The 19585-nt window shown below is 40.8% G+C and overlaps 1 protein-coding gene across 1 annotated transcript in view; it reads left to right on the top strand.

Annotated features, from left to right (window-relative positions):
* Positions 1–19585, top strand: part of LOC129624644 (ATP-binding cassette sub-family C member 4-like) — a 182120-nt gene that overhangs the window by 110274 nt on the left and 52261 nt on the right. Inside the window, exons 21-25 of the mRNA XM_055542797.1 lie at positions 8838–8988; positions 14449–14568; positions 15734–15844; positions 16765–16871; positions 17988–18179. Coding sequence (XP_055398772.1) covers positions 8838–8988; positions 14449–14568; positions 15734–15844; positions 16765–16871; positions 17988–18179 — 681 coding nt within the window. The remainder of the gene's footprint in view (positions 1–8837; positions 8989–14448; positions 14569–15733; positions 15845–16764; positions 16872–17987; positions 18180–19585) is intronic.

Consider the following 19585-nt stretch of genomic DNA (forward strand, 5'->3'; position numbering starts at 1 on the left):
ACTATAAGTCAAACCCCACTTTTCACTCTTCAGTGGAGTTAGCTGTGCTCTCAATTGTGAGCTGACTGAAGAATATACAGGTCCCAGAGTTGGTGTGGTTGTGAAAAGATACAAGGCAGTGAAATGAGGGGTGAAGAGTGTGGTTAGTGTATCCCAAGGAAAGGACAAGTTTAGAAAAGCTTTTTCTTAGGGTTTGTATAGACCTCAGCATACAAAGAAGACACCCCAGTGTTTTATAATGTTCTGATTTAACAGAGTTAACCAAGGTGGGTGAGATAAAAGCAAACAGGGGTGATAAAGCAAGGATCTGGGAACCAGAGCTGATCTCTGAACTTAATGAGATGTGCAGGGTACCATATCAGCTTACATGCAGATTCAATACTGACCCTAGGTTGATGTTACAATTAGGAGCTTACCTTTAAAACCTTCCATGGTTTCTTTTTGCTTCTATTCTTCCTGTAATTGAAGGGTAATGAGTATCATTGGATAGGAATTACATTTTATTTCTTAATCCTTTCAGAATTTCATGTAGTCTGTTCAGGGTTTTACTGCATCCACAAGAATCTTGTGTTATCCAGCAGCACAATCTATGTGATAGTATTTTCACTGACAGGTTATTTTTTCTCTCTTATATTTCCAGAATAAATGGATAGAAGAATCTCTCCTACACCCACATCCATAAACCACTGATCAAAACTAGTCATCATTTTTTCTCTTTAAAGGAAATCTTCTCTTGTTTTCTTACTAAGAAGTAACTCTTGCTTTGTTTATTGTACTTAAGTTATACTTTTGCAAAATCAATAATAGTGTAGGGCAATCTGGATGATTTGTACCTACCACAACTTGAAACAGTTCTTAAGAGTCTGACTGCAGAATTAAAATCTCGGAAATTCTTTTGAGATGTTAGCAGTCTTAATGATCCTGATTCTGTTTTTTTAATACTGTAAACAAATAATAAAAGTACTATCTACTGATTAAATATATATTTCACATTGTACCTAATATAAGTATAAAAGCAAGCAAGAAAGAATTTACATAAAAATGTGTTGCACTTTATCGCTCAGTCATGTCCAACACTTTGTGGCCCCATGGACTGCAGCCCACCAGGCTTCTCTGTCCATGGTGATTCTCCAGGCAAGAATACTGGAGTGGGCTCCCATTCCCTCCTCCAGGTGATCTTCCTAACCCAGGGATTGAACCCAGGTCTCCCTCATTGCAGGCAGGTTCTTTATTGTTTGAGCCAACAGGGAAGCTCTCATGTAAGAATGGAATAAGCCAAAATTATAGATAGCATATTTATTTGCATAAAATAAGGAGAATATATTTTTACTGCTGTTTATAGAAAACATGTTCTTTGGCACAAGCTTCACACAAAATATTAGGAACAAAATCCCTTGGAATTACATTTAAAGTTACATGTAGGTAGATACCTGGGAATTTCTATAGGACTGTAAGCAGTTTGGAAATTAAATGCCAAGGAGGCAAACAGGTCCTTGCATTTCAAACTGTGTTTGAGAAAGGAATATGTTAAAATCTGCAGTATTAGTATACAGTGTTAACTCTACATGTGAAATTTTCACAGTTTATTATCATCCAAATATAGATGTTAACCATTTAAACTACTCAGTCTAATTTTGTGTCCTTGTGGTTTATGTATTTTTTAAAATTAGATTTCCGTGCCCCCCCCCCAATAATTTTGCTTACTGGGATTATAACTCATCATTCTTATAAAGAAATATTTTTCTTTTTATTTTTAAAAGTACAGTTCTTAAATTGACATGTTAGTGTGTTCTATTAGTGAGCACTTTTAGGATCTTTTAATGATCAGTCTGCTCTCTGAACTGAGCAGGCTGTTACTACCTAATTAGCTGGGAATCTAGAACTGGTCCCCTCATGGGAGAGACCAGATATGGCCCCAAGAAACCCAACAAAATTAGAAAATGCAGACAGAAGGGAAAATATATAAAAGAGTATGTTTAGATATTATTTTTAAATGTGAATTTTATCTCTATATGTAATACAGTATCAGGCAGAAATTAAAAGAACAAACTTGGGGTCAAAATGACAGAATTATCTGAATTGGGGCAAATCAATAAACCCCTCTGAGCATCACTGCAAAGTTTCCTACTTTGTAAATGGAGAGGATAATCCGTCCTACTCATATTGATGTGAGAATGAGATTAAATAAAGCCTATGAAATACTTACAACATGAGACTCATGATAAGCCTTATGAAATGTCATCTGTTAATGGTGTTTAGGTGTGTTGGGTGACCATGATTTCTTTGCTTGTTAGCTAGATCTAGAGAATTGTGGAACTTCTGTGTAATAAAATTTGTCATGGACTCTAGCAATAAAGCAAGGTCTTATTTTTCAATTTTTTTGGTTGGGCACATTTTTTAAACAAAACCATTAACATTTACACAAGCGTTATTTTCTTTGCTGTTTTTTTAATATACTTCACGTACTATTCATTTAGATGCCAGTGTGGCTTGTCATAAACAGCTGCTCATAGCACAGCATCCTTTCGGGGGATGAAAGGTGCTTGCTAGACTTCCTTCCATAGGTGGTGGTGACGTGTTCTCTACCTTAGTCATCCTGACATCCTAACCAGGCTACTTACCTGCATCAAGAATGCTGACCTGGAGTGGACACAGTTGAATTTCCTGAGATTCACAAGTTTACAAAATCTAGATTTTGTACTTCCACTGGTATCAATATAACAATTCCTGGTGCATAAAATAAAAAATGTGAAATTTATCTTCTCTTTGACTATGTTGAATAATCTGGTTTGGTTTTGTTGATCCAGAGGTCCACCACTTTCCCCCTTAGTCACCCATAAATGCTCAGGGGTTTCAAAACAGTAAATCTGCACCAAGAAAAAGGATAACTGGAAAGAGAAAGAATATATAGAATGAGAAAAGACCATCTCAAAAACGTTACTTGCTGCCATATCCCTAAGGATATCAATCTTTGGAAGGCCTAGAATTGGGTAGATAATACAGAGAGGACAGAAATTGTAGTCATGAAGTATACTGGTCATATTATTTTAAAATTGCATCTTCAAACAAAATAGACCTCAGATACATTTTTCACTGTGACCAGAGAAAAGCCACAATCATGTTGGTACATGTGACATCATTACCACATCTAGGCCTTGTGGTTCAGCTAGTAAAGAATACACCTGCAGTGCGGGAAACCTGGGTTTGAGCCCTGGGTTGGGAAGATCCCCTGGAGAAGGGAAAGGTTACCCACTCCAGTATTCTGGCCTAGAGAATTCCATGAACTGTGTAGTCCATGGGTTCACAAAGAGTTGGACACAACTGAGCAATTTTCACTAAACTAAACTAAAGGAAAAATAACACCTGCTCAGATATGTCCTTGGATAATGCAAAGCTGTTCTAGTGGTTAGAATGAGTGGTCTTTTGGGGTCCAACTTCATGAGATTCTTAAGATTCTTTCGGCCCATAAGTCTTTGAATACCTCATCCCTCCTCCCCTGGCTTCTGGCATCCAGAACACGCTAAAGGATGTTAATGATGGACTTAGAGTTTTTATTTGTTGTGTATGAACTAGTTAGCTAGTTAGCACTAGTTAGCATTACCTCATTTAATTCCTACCACCATCCTTTCATGTTGTTGGTATATCCCAGTTTTTACTAAGGTTGAGAGTGAGGTATAGAGTCTTACTCTCCCTGTTTATTCAAGAAGGTTAGCCCTAAACCCCGTCTTAGCACAATACTGGTATAGTGGAATTTCCCTTTCAGATGTAGGCTGTCGTTCTCTACAAACTAAAGAATTTTTCTGAATTGTGAAAAATCACCATTTTCTCTCAAGTGAAGATTTCATCTAAGAATTTTTTTTTATTTGTTCATGTGGATTCATAGACTTTGGATAGAATTTCCCAAATGGTGTGCTCCAAATGGAAAATATATTAAAATAATTATCCTCCTTATTTTGAGGGGCATCAGAACTTGGGTCACTTACTCTGGGTCAGTATGGATTTTTCTGTATACCCATCATTGTCTCTGTGCCTGTGTGAGAGAGGTACAGAAGCACTGTCCATGGTGATATGGGCCATCAGAAGGGCCTGAAATCCAATCAGTTGGGGGAATTGTGTGTGTATATTGAGTTGGACTTTTTGAAATTCCCAGGAATGTCTGAGAAAGAAATGAGATTGGCTTCAAGGAAGCATACTAGAATCTTTTGTTTCCTTCTGTAGATGTTGATTTTTTTCTTGGATGCTATTTTCATCTTCTACAAACTTCTATAATGGGTTTGAGATAGCTGATAATAAAAGACTCACAAATCTACATATGTATAAATGTAAACCCATACACTATATATGTGTATATATATGTATAATATCCAATCCACAATGAGGGTGGCAAAAGTATTACCTACAAGTATAAATAAACCTGTTAGAGACATCCTCTTTGAATTACTTCAGAATTTAGGGTCATGAAATCTGAAGGACCTAACCTAACTAGGGAGCTTCTGAGAGCATTAGTAATGTACCAGGGTCCAGCCCCGGTTGGATCCGACCTCAGGAGGTCGGCATTGGCAAAAGGATAGATAAAAGGAGAAAGAGACAGAGGCTTGAACTAACTGGTTTACACAGAAAGCCAATAAAACCTGTGACATCAGGTTTGCACTGACCACGGAGGCCACAGACGTCCTCTCAAATCGCAGAAAGTGCCCCACCTCAGGCACCTTCTCAAGTGGGTCTTGGAAGCCTGGGCAAATAAGTGGTCTCAGAGGGCCCCCACGCTCCAAATTAGTCATCCTGAAGGAAGAACAGAGAAGAAAAGGAGAGAAAAGGCAGCAAGAACGACATGGGGAGACCAAGCCTGTTGAGCAAGGTCTGCAACTTTATTTTCCAAAGTAGCTTTTATACCTTAAATTGTGCATAGAGGATAATAGGGGGTGTAGAGTCATGCAAGGTCAGCAGTCCTTGACTCTATATCAAAGCCAGGCTTTCTTTCTGCAAATTTATCATATACAACGGCTTTAGGTGATTTACATCATCTTCTGGCCAGGAAGCCTGTTAACATTTTATAAGCCTTTCTTCTGAATAATGGTTAGTCAATCAGAAAACTTATTTTCTCTAAAGGTGATTATTCTAAAGTCAGGTGCCACCCTCTGAAAGCATTAGATAAAGTTGCATTCCTATAGGGCAAAAGTGTGGTGGGTTATAACAAGAAAATAATTAACTCAAGGGTCCAAGGTTACAAATATTAAAGCTACTACTTACATTTCTATATACCAACTATATTAATCAATACACTCCCAGGGACACAGTATGTAAGGGATATGGAAACTTGGCAGCAAGCATTAGCTCAACAAAGAAATCCTCTACTAGTTCTCTTCTAGCAATTTTAACTCTCTGAGAAGCTCTGCATTGTTAGAATATCTTAAGCTTCCCATGCCTCTCATGGTTGGGAGGCTGTGAACAATCACATGCGTAGCTGCAAGAGTCCAAACAAACCTGTCAGGTAAGCTAGAAAGTCATCAGAGGGGTTTGAATTGAAACACTCCTATTATGCCCAGGAGACTTATTAACTAGAACTCTAAGTTGATTTTTTTCCAGAGAAAGGTGATCGGGGATAGCCCCTGTTAATGTCAGAAGAGTAGGTGAAAGTCATGAAATAGTAAAACAGACAGATTCTGGTTTTGGGGTAGCCGCTCAGGCAGATCCAGGGGGGCCTTTGAGCCCTGACTCGCCTTGCCCAACAGGGCTCTCCCGCATGACCTTGTCATGGGTGGGAACTCCCCTGCTGGCTCCCAGCAGTAATGGGTCTTCAGTTCAGTTCAGTTCAGTCACTCAGTCGTGTCCGACTCTTTGCAATCCCATGAATTGCAGCATGCCAGGCCTCCTTGTCCATCACCATCTCCCAGAGTTCACTCAGACTCAGGTCCATCAATTCAGTGATGCCATCCAGCCATCTCATCCTCTGCCATCCCCTTTTCTTCCTGCCCCCAATCCCTCCCAGCATCAGAGTCTTTTCCAATGAGTCAACTCTTTGCATGAGGTGGCCAAAATACTGGAGTTTCAGCTTTAGCATCACTCCTTCCAAAGAACACCCAGGGAAAGTGAAAAAGTTAGCTTAAAGCTCAACATTCAGAAAACGAAGATCATAGCACTGGTCCTATCACTTCATGGGAAATAGATGGGGAAACAGTGTCAGACTTTATCTTTTTGGCTCCAAAATCACTGCAGATGGTGACTGCAGCCATGAAATTAAAAGATACTTACTCCTTGGAAGAAAAGTTATGACCAACCTAGATAGCATATTGAAAAGCAGAGACATTACTTTGCCAATAAAGGTCTGTCTAGTCAAGGGTATGGTTTTTCCAGTGGTCATGTATGGATGTGAGAGTTGGACTGTGAAGAAAGCTGAGCACTGAAGAATTGATGCTTTTGAACTGTGGTGTTGGAGAAGACTCTTGAGAGTCCCTTGGCCTGCAAGGAGTTCCAACCAGTCCATTCTAAAAGAGATCAGCCCTGGGTGTTCTTCAGTGGGTACCTAAGGAAGAAACATTGGTACAGGCCCCTGTGGAGCCCTTCATTTTGATCTTACCTCTGCTTTCCAGGTTACCTGACAAGCTGGGTTAGTCATAAAAGGCCCTCACGTGGGGAGAGCCAGATCACTGAAACTGGTGGATGTTGTCCAAATGATGCAGGTCTGCTAAAAAAAAAACTGTAATTTGTATTTTTCCCTGGTTGACACTTTAGTAGGTTTTTTTGATAGCCAACAATGGGGAGCCAAGTGACTAAAGACCAGACGTAGCAGGAGCTGGAAGGACCCCTCCCCATGAGCATGGAGGGTCTAGCATGATGGGATACACAGTTAATGCAGTGGCTTTAAGAAATCATTCATCTGTAGGTCTAATAGGAGAGAGGTCAGACAGCCCTATTTTTCTTCACTTATGATTGGAATTTATTCCTTCAGAATTCTGTCCTCTTCACTCTAAGTTTCGTATTGATACCATGGCAGAGATCGGGAAAAACAGAAAAGGCACATGGATCTCCATGCAGAACATGCTGTTTGGTTCACAAGGGCTCCTAGACACAGAGTCATGGTTCTGGACATTTCTTCCTCCTCCTCCTCTCAGGCTCCTCCTGCCTGCAGCTATGGCTCTAGGATTTTCTGAGTACAAAAATGCTCCTGTCTTTCTCCATGACCTGCAGTCCTTCCCTGGAAAACTTAGGACAACCACTTACCTTCCTAGCTTCATGTATTATCTGTAAATGAAAATAAAGTTTTTGCTTTTTTCATTCAGAAAATGGTTATGAAGTTCCTCTGAGAAAACTGATCAGGAAGAGCTGTGAAATGATAACCTGAGTCTCTGTGATACAGACATTACCCCCCTAATCCATCCCTCAGAGACATGACATTCTGGGGCCAGCTGCCCTGGGTGACAAGGTAGGGAGGCTCTGAGGTGGCATATGTGGGATGCAAGTGATAGTGGTGCTGAGAGGACACAAAACAACTGGTGTTAATCTGGACAAACATCTTAACTTAATCCCAACTCCTTTTCGGTCCAAATCTCCATCAACTGTGCTTACCACCTACTGTGATTATTCTTTCTATTTGTTAAACCAGCCTGTAAATTTCAGTCCTAAGTCTTCTCAGAATTGTCTAAGAATTTTAAGATATTCCTCTCTGTGTTTCCCTAGCACTCAGTACCATGTTCAGATCACCATGGATTTGTATCCATCTGTGATCATAAACTCCAGAGGCCTTGGCCTAGGCCTTGTGAATCTGCATGTCTCCACCAATCCACCTTTCTCTCATAGCAAGCAGATGCTAAGTATTGATTGTATTCTTATTGCCTGAAGCTGCCCACCACAGTATCATACTTTTCTTGATAAAGATGAATGCTTACATCAGCATCAACCAATGATTTGTAGAAGACTATTCTCCAAGATAAAATCATCTCACAGATGATGTGGTAATTAAGTGAATGTTCATGGAACTTTTAGCACAATGCCTTGCATATAGTAAATGCCTGGTAAATGGTGTCTGCTGTTGTTATAATCACTAACCTTTGAAATGTACATTTTATATACTTAGCACGATGATAGAAAGTTGGCTGTATGTTAGGGGAAAGCTTAAATATGTCATAAAGTCTCATGACATGGGCTTCCCGGCTTTGTGACTTATACTTTGTAGTGTCTATCAGGTTTTCCTCTCCCTGGGCCTCAGTGTCTCCATCTGTAAAATGAGATAATACTGTTACTAGGTAGAGCTCTTGTGAGGATAAACAAGTTAATGCATGTGAAGTATCAAATGTTCAGCCCTGAACACAGTCAGCACTCAGTAAATGTTAACTATGGATAGAAAACCAAGAAAGAGTAATTTCCACTTTCAAAGATCAATATTTTAATTTTTTTACCTACATTTCTGGACCCTGAATTTGTAATTAACCACTTCTTTATCCCTGAATGTATAGCTGAGGCTTCCAGATTCCTCATCCTTGATGCCTGCTCGCTCATCCCTCTAGTAACACCTGCTGACTCCTGATAGTTTGGGATTCAGCTCCTACTCTCTAAACCTCATATATTCTCATCTGTTAAAGATAGTAATGACTGCCTCATAGTGCTACTGAGTGTATCACAAGAGCGGATAACTAGAAAGTTCTCATCAGAGTGTTTGGCTCATACAATAAACATCATGAGGACCACCTATAATTTTATTTCTTTGGATAGAAAAGCATTCCTTGCTGTTCCAACAAGTCTTTCAAGGAAAGGAGTTCAATCCTAACAACACAAACCATTAAAGTTTATCTTTGAAAAGTATCCTTGACATGGAGGTCTCTGTATTTTTGTTATTTCAGATGTTTCTACTTGTGATTGGTGTGGTGGGTGTGATGGTGGCTAGAATTCCTTGGATGGCTATACCTGTGATTCCCCTTGGCATCATTTTTTTTGTTCTCCGGCGATATTCCTTAGAGACATCACGAGATGTGAAACGCCTGGAATCCACAAGTGAGTACCAAGGCTTTCAGGTTGGGAGGGCAGTACAGGCTGGCTTCCATTTATGCTATAATTAACCACACCCCTGAAATTCTGCAGATTCATTCTTCTTGAATTTCTCACTAAGTTAATTTTAGGTAATTGAATGTATGACCACTGAGTCCATGTGGCCCTTAAGGCAAATGGACCTGGTGATGGGCCAGTTCCAGTTTGAATCTTAGGACAGGGAATATAAGCACCATGAGGACAGGGACTGTTTCTCTCTGGTTCACGACATACTTCCTAACACAGAGTATCAAGCCTATACATTTCTTAAAAATAAAATATTTCATCATGTTGGAACTAAGCAGAAGGAAAACAGAGAATTTTTCTTCTCCTTAAGTTACCAGAAATGACAAGGAAAGGAAACAATTAGGAAAAGGATAGGAGACATCAGGAAATATATGTTAGAACTGATATATTTGAAAAATACATTCTTTCACATGTTCATGTAAGTTACAGTTGTTAAATGTATTGAAAAGATAAGTCCTGTTATTTTAAGCTTTGCTCTTTATCATCACCAGTATTTGGGGTGATACAACAGGGTGGTCCCCTGTTTTTCTAAACTACTCATATAAATAGTGCTGAAAATGATCCCATAGGAGAACATAGGAGGCAGAATATGTTCAGTATGCATCTGGCCTATTACCCCATTCAACTTTCTAGTTTTAGAATAATGGAGAACAGGGACTTTCCTGGTGGTTTTATGGTTAAGAGTCTGTACTTTAGAGGGCACAGCTTCAATCCCTGATTGAGTAACTAAGATCCTGTATGGTGCAGCAAAAAAAAAAAAAAAAGAAGAATGGAGAACACATTTTATGATTAATCATTCTATAGGTAATCACAGATTATGAAATAATTGAATTTATCTCATTATTAATATATATATTTCATCACTCATAAAACAAAAAATAAGGAAAATCAAATTGCTATGTATTTCTTAAAATGTTATAAGAACTATAGCTGAAAAGTGAGGAGGGAAGGTTTGTATCAGAGACCTCGAACATTAATAATTATTTCAAATTAATACCAACTTAACCTTCTAGATACCAAGCCAAGTAGAGAAGCATATTGAGTCCCATGGTTCTTTGTATCTACTAATGGAAAAATTCCTCAATTCATCCAGTCAAAGAAGCTTTTTTCATTGTGACATTTGCATGTTTTGTTTCTGTAGTAAACACTTAAGAAGTATTTATTCTAATTATTTGTGAAAAGGATAGTGATCATCAGTTTCATAAAAGCTATATAAAAAAATTTGGTCATCAAGAGAACCAGCTAAAGTTTCATAAAGTCCATTTTTGTGAGATGTTTGAATGGATGAATAGCAGTAGAGCCCAGATGTCAGTGACATTGTGCTGATGTGACCTGGGGAGGCAGAAGAGGGAGTGATGCGCTCCATCCAGTCCTCTGTGTAGACAAGGCTTCAGATGTTTTATCATTTGAGGCTGCCCATGAAATTCAGTCAGTCAGCAGTCTTTTTGCAAAGCAAGTCTCTGGTACCTTCAAAGAGGGGTTGTTCCAGAAGGAACACTTGACAGAGAGTTTTGCTTGGGGCAAGAGCCATTTCCCATCACATGGAAGTGGAATGAAGGGCACCTCCTGAGTCTTTTTTCAAGAAGCAGTACAGGATTTTCTGTGTTTGTTCTGGGGAGTTTGAGGACTTTGGCATCATCCCTGTACAATATTGGGGCTCTTTGCACCCAGAGGTTGGAGGTTTTCTGAACATAAATAATAATAATATATAATATTAATAAATCAATAATATTTTATTAATAATACAAACAATAATATAATAATTTTTCTGGAAAAAAATGTGCATTATCACACATGGGCATCCTTAATCCTGATTATTCTCTCTCTGAGACACTACTGTTGTGATTAAGCACAGCCTTGGAAGTAAGGCATGGTTGACTCTCAACACCCAGGTTTATCACTATTGTGGGTCAATATACTTAATACTGAGCAGAGAGTTCTCTTAATCCCTCAGTCTTTGGAGTTCTCATGAGGATTTATTGAACTGATGCTTGTAAAGTGCTTGGTGGCCACTACAAAAGGCACTAGAACCATGAACATGAAGGGATTAAAAACTTATTCACAACTAGCAGGTCTCAAATGGCTTGAATGATAACCTGCAGCAGTGCTGTCAGCCTGGAGTCCCTTGCCCGGGAAGATCTGCAGTCCTGGTGGGGTGTGTCCCCAGGTGTCCTCAAGGTTGTGGAAAACATAGCTGTCAGTCATGTGAACTGTAGGGTTACACATGTCTGTGACTGCAGACTGCTGCCATGGATGTCACATAGTCTGCTTCAGAACAGCAAGCTCAGTGTTTTTGAGAAAAAGGGTGTTGTTACATTGAGCAAGGTAAGATCAAAGCCTTGACATCCCCTCTACCCCTGTACTAGTTAATTTTCTTTGCAGACACTCCATTTCATTCATTATGGCATCCTGCTCAGCCCTAAATGAGATTTGAAAGAAACAGGATGGCTTTTCACAGGTCCTGATTCCCTCTAACCTGCTGTAACTCTTGGGCATGAGGTGAGGTAGGTAATGGGGTATTTGGTTCTCTGGTGTTCAAGGCTGAGATGATACCTGGTTTCTAAAGTCAACCCTACCCTCCATCCCTGCTGGAGAGAATCAGCTTCACTTTGATCTGAAGAGAGAAGGAGGTGAGGGAGGCCGCGCTGGAGAGTTCACTCCAGGATCTCCCTGGGGGAACAGCCCTGGGGGAACAGCCACATCTACTTCCTTCTCAGAAGCCTTGTCTGTATGTGTTGACATCACAACATTTACTCTGGAAGTGAGAGCCTGGTTCTAGTGAGTTCTATATAGTCCCTGGAGCTGGACTTGTGGCATCCTCCTAACAGGGCAGTGGCCCCAGAATTCACCTGCATCATCCCTGTGAGCACCCTGCTTCCAGACTGACTAGATTCTGGGGTTGAGTTGGGACACCTGCTGGGTGCAGAAAAGGCCTTTCTAATTTGGAGCAGGAGCTCACTCTATGTTCATTTTGCTTTTATAAGTGTAAAATTATAGGAAAGTAAAATAAATAGTTAGTTAAATGAAGAGTAGTATGGATGTTGGAATGAAAACACAGGTACACAAGCGGATGATCAAAAACATCACTGAATCACTTTAAGCTCTGTTCCTGAATTAAGTACAAAGGGGAAATGTTAGAAATGTAGCTGTTCAGAGAAGGTGTTTTCCCTGTATCAGTTCCACAGGTGAGGCCTCTAACAGTTAAGGTTCCTGGTCAGATGTCCTAGGTGGAAAGAGCCCCAGGGCTGAGTGGATGGTCAGCTGGGCCCCAGCCCAGGGCTTCTGACCCTCTCTAAGCCCTAGTATCTCACTGGAGGAAACCTGTTCCTTCCTTATAGAACCAGGGACACTAAGCACAGGATGGGGTTCTGTGTCTTTGCCTGTTTGTGCCCCACCCCAACCCCAACCCCCACACACACACCTGTAGTGCCTGTCTGCACATTGGTACTGACTGAACCATTCAGATGCTAGGCTAAGGAGAGAGGACTTGAAAACAGTTTAGAGTTTACCCCCTTGATTCTTTTCCCTCATCATTTTATAAAGTCTCTGTAGCCTCCTGTAAGATAAATGATCATAACTTCCTCTAAACACCCAGGTTTTACTAACAGGTCTTCTCTAGGAGGGGTTTCCAAGGTGGTGCTAGTGGTAAAGAACCCACCTGCCAATGCCAGATTCATAAGAGACAGGGGTTGGATCCCTGGATCAGCAAGATCCCCTGGAGGAGGAAATGGCCACCCACTCCAGTGTTCTTGCCTGAAGAATCCCATGGACAGAGAAGCCTGGAGGTCTATGGTCCATAGGGTCTCAAAGAGTTGGAAACAACAAGCAACTTAGCACTCATGCTTCTCTAGGAGACACACAGGTAACAAAGGGATGTCAGTATTTTCTTCTGTTAAAACACATTACCACTCATCCCAGACAGAGGTCACAGGCTCACTATCTGCCCCTGAGAACAGCAAGTTACATCCTCGTTCATGGTGGGGAATGAAAACCATAAGGAGTCCTCTCTGCCTGGGAGCCTGCAGCCCACCTGTTCCCTGACAGGCAGGAGCCTGACCCAGGTGCTTGTGGTCACTATGCTCTTAGAGAAGATGGCAGGAAATGAATGGGCAATCATGTGACACCAGATCCCAAACCCACATGAAGTCACTCAAAAGAAAATGGACACTGAGGCCACTGTCAGAATCTAAAATGGTGATGTGAATGTCGCATGTCACAGTGACCTCCAAATACCAGGACAGGTATCCAGCAGGGCAGTTATGAAAACATCCATCAGGTTCCCAGAGCAGAAGTCAAGACTGTTCAAACTCTCCTCTTCTGCCGGGTCCTGTGGGTACAAGGGTGGTGCAGTGCCGGGTGCTCCGTGACCCGCACAGAGGCTCCTGGCGCAGGTGCAGGGGGAGGCCCAGGACGGGGGAGGTGGCAGACTGTCCACTCCCCTTACTCGTCTCACCCTGTCCTGGGTCTGGGTCTGGTGCAGGGTAGGGGATGTACTGACTCTATCCCAGACTTTAGGCTACTCATCTAAGAAGGACATAGCACACAGGCTGCTCATCAAACTTTTTCTTGGTGAGGAATCTAATGAGGAATTAAATTTTGGAATGCTACTGACTCAAAAATTAATGAATAATACTTAGCCATGAAAAAGCATGTATACTTTCATTTGCAGCAATATGTATGGGCCTAGAGAATATTATTCTTAGTAAAGTAAGTCACAGAAAAACAAATATGATATCACATCACTTATACATATAATCTAAAAGATAATATGGCTCAGAGACATAGAAACAAACTTATGGTTACCAAAGTTGGGGGACTGAGAGGGAAGAACATATTAGGAGAATGGGATTAATACACAATACCACTTGAAATAGGTGAGTAACAAACATTTACTGTAAAGCACAGGGAATTTTTTCAGTATCTTATAATAATCTATAATGGACTATAATCAGAAAAAAATAACTGAATTTCTATACTATATACCTGAAACCAACACAATATTGTGAATCAACTGTGCTTCAATATATTTTGAAAATATGAACAATTTCCACCTGGAAAGATACCAGAAGAATTTGGAGAGAGGCATGTTTGAGGAGGACCTTGATAAAAGAAGTAGTAAAGAATTCTAGCTGTGATTTGAATTTGGTCAAAGAAAGGTTCAAAGAGAATCTTTCATTTCTAGGTTTTTAAAGTAAAGGTTGGTGTGAGCAAGAGTTTGAGGGTCACATGGAGGATGCTCTCCAGAAGGGATGTTGTCCCTCCTCCCCCAGGCAGCCCACCAGGAAGCCACAGGTGTGCCCTTTGGTGGGACATGTGACCATAAAGCCCAGGAGGCAGTGGGTTTCCTCGCATCCAGCCTCCCTGACTTTCTCTGCCATGTGTCTGTCTCTGCTTCCCCAGCACGGAGCCCAGTGTTTTCGCACTTAGCATCTTCTCTCCAGGGACTCTGGACCATCCGGGCGTACAAAGCTGAACAGAGGTTTCAGGAAGTGTTCGACACATGCCAGGACTTGCACTCAGGTCTGTACATTTCTGAAAGTGATTTCAAAGGATGGGGTGTGCTGCCTTCTCAGGACTGACCTCCCCCTTAGGTGGTCTTGCTGGCCAGGTCCTCTTTCTGTGTGCCCCATTGTCCTTCTCTGCACACCTGCGTCCCCCACCCCTTCCTCTCAGCATCCCCTCTGTGCACCCCTCTTCCCCTCTCACATGCCTGCTTTTCTCCCCTGACTGCCTTGCATTGTCCTTCCATCACTGTGCCCTATGACTTTCTGTCCCTTTAGGACAGGAGTCAGCAAACTTTCTTTTGGCAAAAAGCTGGATAAAAATATTGTAGGCTTTGTGTACTTTATAGTCTCAGTTGTAACTACTCACTATGGAGACAGGCAAAGATAATACATCAGCAAATGGCTGTGGTTGCATTCCAATAAAACCTTATTTTCAGAACCCAGTGGTGGCTATTCTTGGCCCCAAAACTGTAGTTTGCCAATTCTCTTGTCAGAGCATGCAGGGTGGCTGACATGATTGAAGAAAATCATTTCCTGATCATCAGATTTGCTGCCGACTTGATGTGTGTTCTTTGTATCTCTGAATTTTTTTTTTCTAGGTAGAAATTTCAGAATTTCCTCTAAGTTTATAAAAATTTGGCCTATCTTTCCAATCTTTATTGTGTTTTGAAGGTAAAATGGCATTTTGAAAGACACATGCCAATCTGGTTAGCTCATGGTCATTTAGATACTGGCTCCTGAGAATAAACACTGTGCAGGGCTCTGTAGTAAGATTAGAATGTGTGGGAAACAGCAGGGCTGTGCTGTTTGCTGTCTGAGAGCTGGGAACAGTCGACCCTGTGAGAGGATGATCTTCACCCAGCACTGCAGGAAACACAGCAGTGAGACCATTTCCCATCTTCTTTATTAGAATCATGTTTCTGTTTATAACCCATGGGTTGTATGTTTTGGTTTATGCTCCCCACAAAGCTCTTGAACTTGTTCCTATGTGTCCTATACATTGTCTTGTGTCAAAATGTAGCTTTCTGGAATCTTTAGGCTCCTTAGGTGTGTATCTTTGCTGTTCTACCTTGTGTAAAAATCTTTTGTATTTCAACTGAGAAAAATGTTCTCCCTCTTTAGAAGCAGCTAACATGGTTTTTCTATTTATGTACTGTGCTTATTACGATTCAAAAATCCAGAGGCTTGGTTCCTGCTTTTGATGACATCCCGATGGCTCGCTGTGTATCTGGATGTCATCTGTGCCATCTTTGTCACTGTTGTTGCCTTTGGGGCCCTGACTCTGGCAGAAAGTAAGTACAGATGTGAATAATGGTTTATGGTATGCTTACAGTTTATAGTCTTGTTTATAGTTATTAAATTATTGCTCCTCATCTAATATCATAAACTGTTTGATTCTAATGAATTATATTAAAGTGTTTGCAGCATATGATTCCACAGTGTGGTCTATATGAAGTCATTTGTGTCTTAATATGAGACTTTTAATCGTTTCATCTTTTGTTGAATGGGTTGAAGTCTACACAACTGTCGCAAGCTGAACATTCTTGGTAGTATCCTGTAGTTGGGAGGAGAGAACTAGGTTTACCATTAAGCTTTTCCTTCAGCTTAGAGGTTAGGTTTTAGCTTTAGGGCTATTCAAATCTCTTGGTTGTAGGTGCCTGGTACACTGGGTTGAGAAAGATTTTCTGCAGCGAAGAACATTGTCCAACTGTGTGGGTACCAGATGAGCTGTTGTTGGTGTGTGTGGCATGAATTCACCATCCCTAATGATTCCATACTAGCTGCATTGAATCTTTAATATGGAACAATGAGAGTAGTATTTTAGATTTAAAAGCACTTGCTCTTAAAACCTATTGCCTTTTTTTTTGTGGTTTCAACTGCAGCTGCATTGGATATGTAGAAAGTTATATTACCTAATGGTTCTTGCAGACATAATTATGGAAGTCTGAATAATGACTTGATTCCTCACCTATATGATATTGTCACATATATGTAAGTCCTGATGGGATTAATAAACACATCTCACAGTCTTTCATAGTCATTTTTCCCACTGTATTATGATCTCAATCCACATAGTAAAAGTATGAATAATATGATCATGACATATGAATGATTGAAATATGATAAAGGAATCTTCTTTGTAAAGTTACAGAAGGAGCTGAGCAAGGGTTTAAGAACCATTCTGACTTGATTCTTCTTCTTCCTTGTTTAGCTTTGAACCCCGGGGAGATTGGTCTGGTGCTTTCTCTCGCCCTCACGCTCACACTCATGGGGATGGTCCAATGTTGTGTCAGGCAAAGCATCGAAGCTGAGAATATGGTGATGTTTACCTTATTATTCTTAGCCTTTTCAAATCTCCTGGCCATTAGCTGGAATAAAAGCAATTCTTAGGTAGAACCATAAAATTCTTGCTTTTACATCATGATTAACAGAGTTTTCTTTCTTTCTTCTTCTTTTTTTTTTTTTTTTTTGCATCCTCTTCCATCTATTTAAAGTTAATATAAAATAATATATATATGTGTTTTTCTCAGTCTTATGTGTGCTGTGTCAGCAGGTTTTATATTCATCACAAACTGTCTTCAAATATAATAAATATCTCTGCAGGAGAAATGTTCTGAAATCCTGGATAGAATAAAAGCTAATTTCTTAGTAGATTTTTTATCTTTGCTTCTTAATAGATAATTCCTCATTGTTGGTTAAGATAAAGGATTCAGCATTTTGAGATTTGTTTATTTAATTAGTAGATTCCTCCACTCCCATTTTAGCATCTGTTCTTGTGTGTGCTGAACACCTGAATTTGCTGGTGTCTCTTCTTTCTGGTCAGATAAGCTCCCGCTCAGAATGCACTATCAGAGTTGTGGAGTTTTGCCACTTTAAGAGACCTTAGTCAATATGTAAATTATAATCTCTTTTGAATATTTGCACCTTCTCCCAAAGGGAGAAAAACAAATGAAAATGAAAACTTTCCACTTCTTGCTTTTAATAAAGCAGAGTGACTAATTATTAAAATGAGGTTTGATAACCATCCAGTTCTGCTCATCTATAGCAGATGGCCCTTCTGTAGCTGCACATTACTGATTGGTTTCCATAAGTATTCTTTTCTTAAACAAAATTCCCTTATTTTTTTTAATTCAGGTGTGAAAACTGGATCAATAAAATATTTGCATTCATTTATCTAATTCTTTTAGTTTTCATATAATATTGAAGGAAGTACCTGTAAATGACAATGTTACAAGACCATGAACAAGTTTGCAAATCGTCAAAGGCCTCATAAAACTCCTACTTCTCTCCTTCGTGGATGCTAAGACCTGAGATCTTCTGAACCATGGAAAAGCTGATGTAAAGATATAAAAGCAGAAGGTTTCATTTATAGTCTCTGAACATCCATAAGCAACACCTCCTTTCCTAACTCCTGTGATGTCTTATGTATTTCAGATGATTTCAGTAGAAAGGGGGATTGAATATACAGAGTGTGAGAAAGAAGTGCTCTGGGAATACAAGTTTCGACCACCACTAGCCTGGCCCCATACAGGAGTGATTGACTTTTACAGTGTGAACTTCAGATACAGCTTAGATGAGCCTCTGGTATTGAAGGACCTGACACCATACATATTCTCAAGTGAAAAGGTTTGTTTAAGCCATTTGCCTCTTTAAAATCGAGCTAAAGATTTAGTGCTATATCCACTGTTGGTTTCCTTGCCCGTGAGTCCAGAGGATTTTCTTGGATGCAGATTAGATCAATGACATTATACGAGAATCCTTCTTGGAAACTGACCATGGGATGGGGATCCCAGCGTTTCTTTCCCTGGGTCATGAGCTCACTCATGGTGGTTGTTGGCCCTGGGCTCTGGAGCTGGAGTTTAAGCTGACCCAGGACACTATACATGACACCCAATTATTCATAGTTTGGGAAGTGAGCCCAGCTCCCTGTCACAAACTCTCCCAATATCTCTCCACTTTCTTCCTTTCCATCTTTTCTTCTTTGTATTTCTGAAATATTCTCTTATTCCTATGTTACTCACTGGTTGCAGCCTCCTCCTCTCTCCCTTGGCCCTTGCCGTAAACTTGTCCTCCACTCACCTACACTGAGTTGCCATCTCCCTGCCCTCCCTCCCACAGACTACTTGTTTCTTTCTTTCTTTCTTTCTTTTAATTTATTTATTTTAATTGGAGGCTAATTACTTTACAATATTGTATTGATTTTGCCATACATCAACATGAATCCGCCACAGTTGTACACGTGTTCCCCATCCTGAACCCCCATCTCACCTCCCTCCCCGTACCATCCCTCTGGGTCATCCCAGTGTGCATATATATGGAATTTAGAAAGATGGTAAAGATAACCCTGTATGCGAGACAGCAAAAGACTTCTTCTTTCTTTAGCACAGATCTAATCCTTACCAGCCTAGTTGACCTGTTGCTAGAAGCATGCTGCTGCTGCTAAGTCACTTCAGTCGTGTCTGACTCTGTGCGACCCCATAGACGGCAGCCCACCAGTCTCCCCCGTCCCTGGGATTCTCCAGGCAAGAACACTGGAGTGGGTTGCCATTTCCTTCTCCAGTGCATGAAAGTGCAAAGTGAAAGGGAAGTCGCTCAGTCGTGTCTGACTCTTAGCGACCCCATGGACTGCAGCCTACCAGGATCCTCCATCCATGGGATTTTCCAGGCAAAAGTACTGGAGTGGGGGTGCCATCACCTTCTCCGGTTTCTAGAAGCCTAGTGAAGCCCTAAGTCCACTTCAGCAGGGGCCATGGGATGAGCTTGTAGTGAAAACTGAGGGGCCCAGAATCATGACTCAGTCAGGGGTGAGGAACCAGAGCCCCCAGGTGGAGACAGGGCCCAGAGATTCACTCAGAGTAGATGAAGGCTAATTGAAGGGAGGGGAGGAAGATGCACTTGGGAGACAGCCGAGAGGTTTGTGATTTGGTCCTGTCAGCGTCCATGTCTGCAGGCGATGTTCCTATTTACACTCAGTTTGGAGCCCTCGACTAGGACCAGGGCAGGATCTTAAAGAAGAGAATAAACCATGACAC

This window comes from Bubalus kerabau, chromosome 12 (assembly GCF_029407905.1).
Source record: "Bubalus kerabau isolate K-KA32 ecotype Philippines breed swamp buffalo chromosome 12, PCC_UOA_SB_1v2, whole genome shotgun sequence".
NCBI lineage: Eukaryota > Metazoa > Chordata > Mammalia > Artiodactyla > Bovidae > Bubalus > Bubalus kerabau.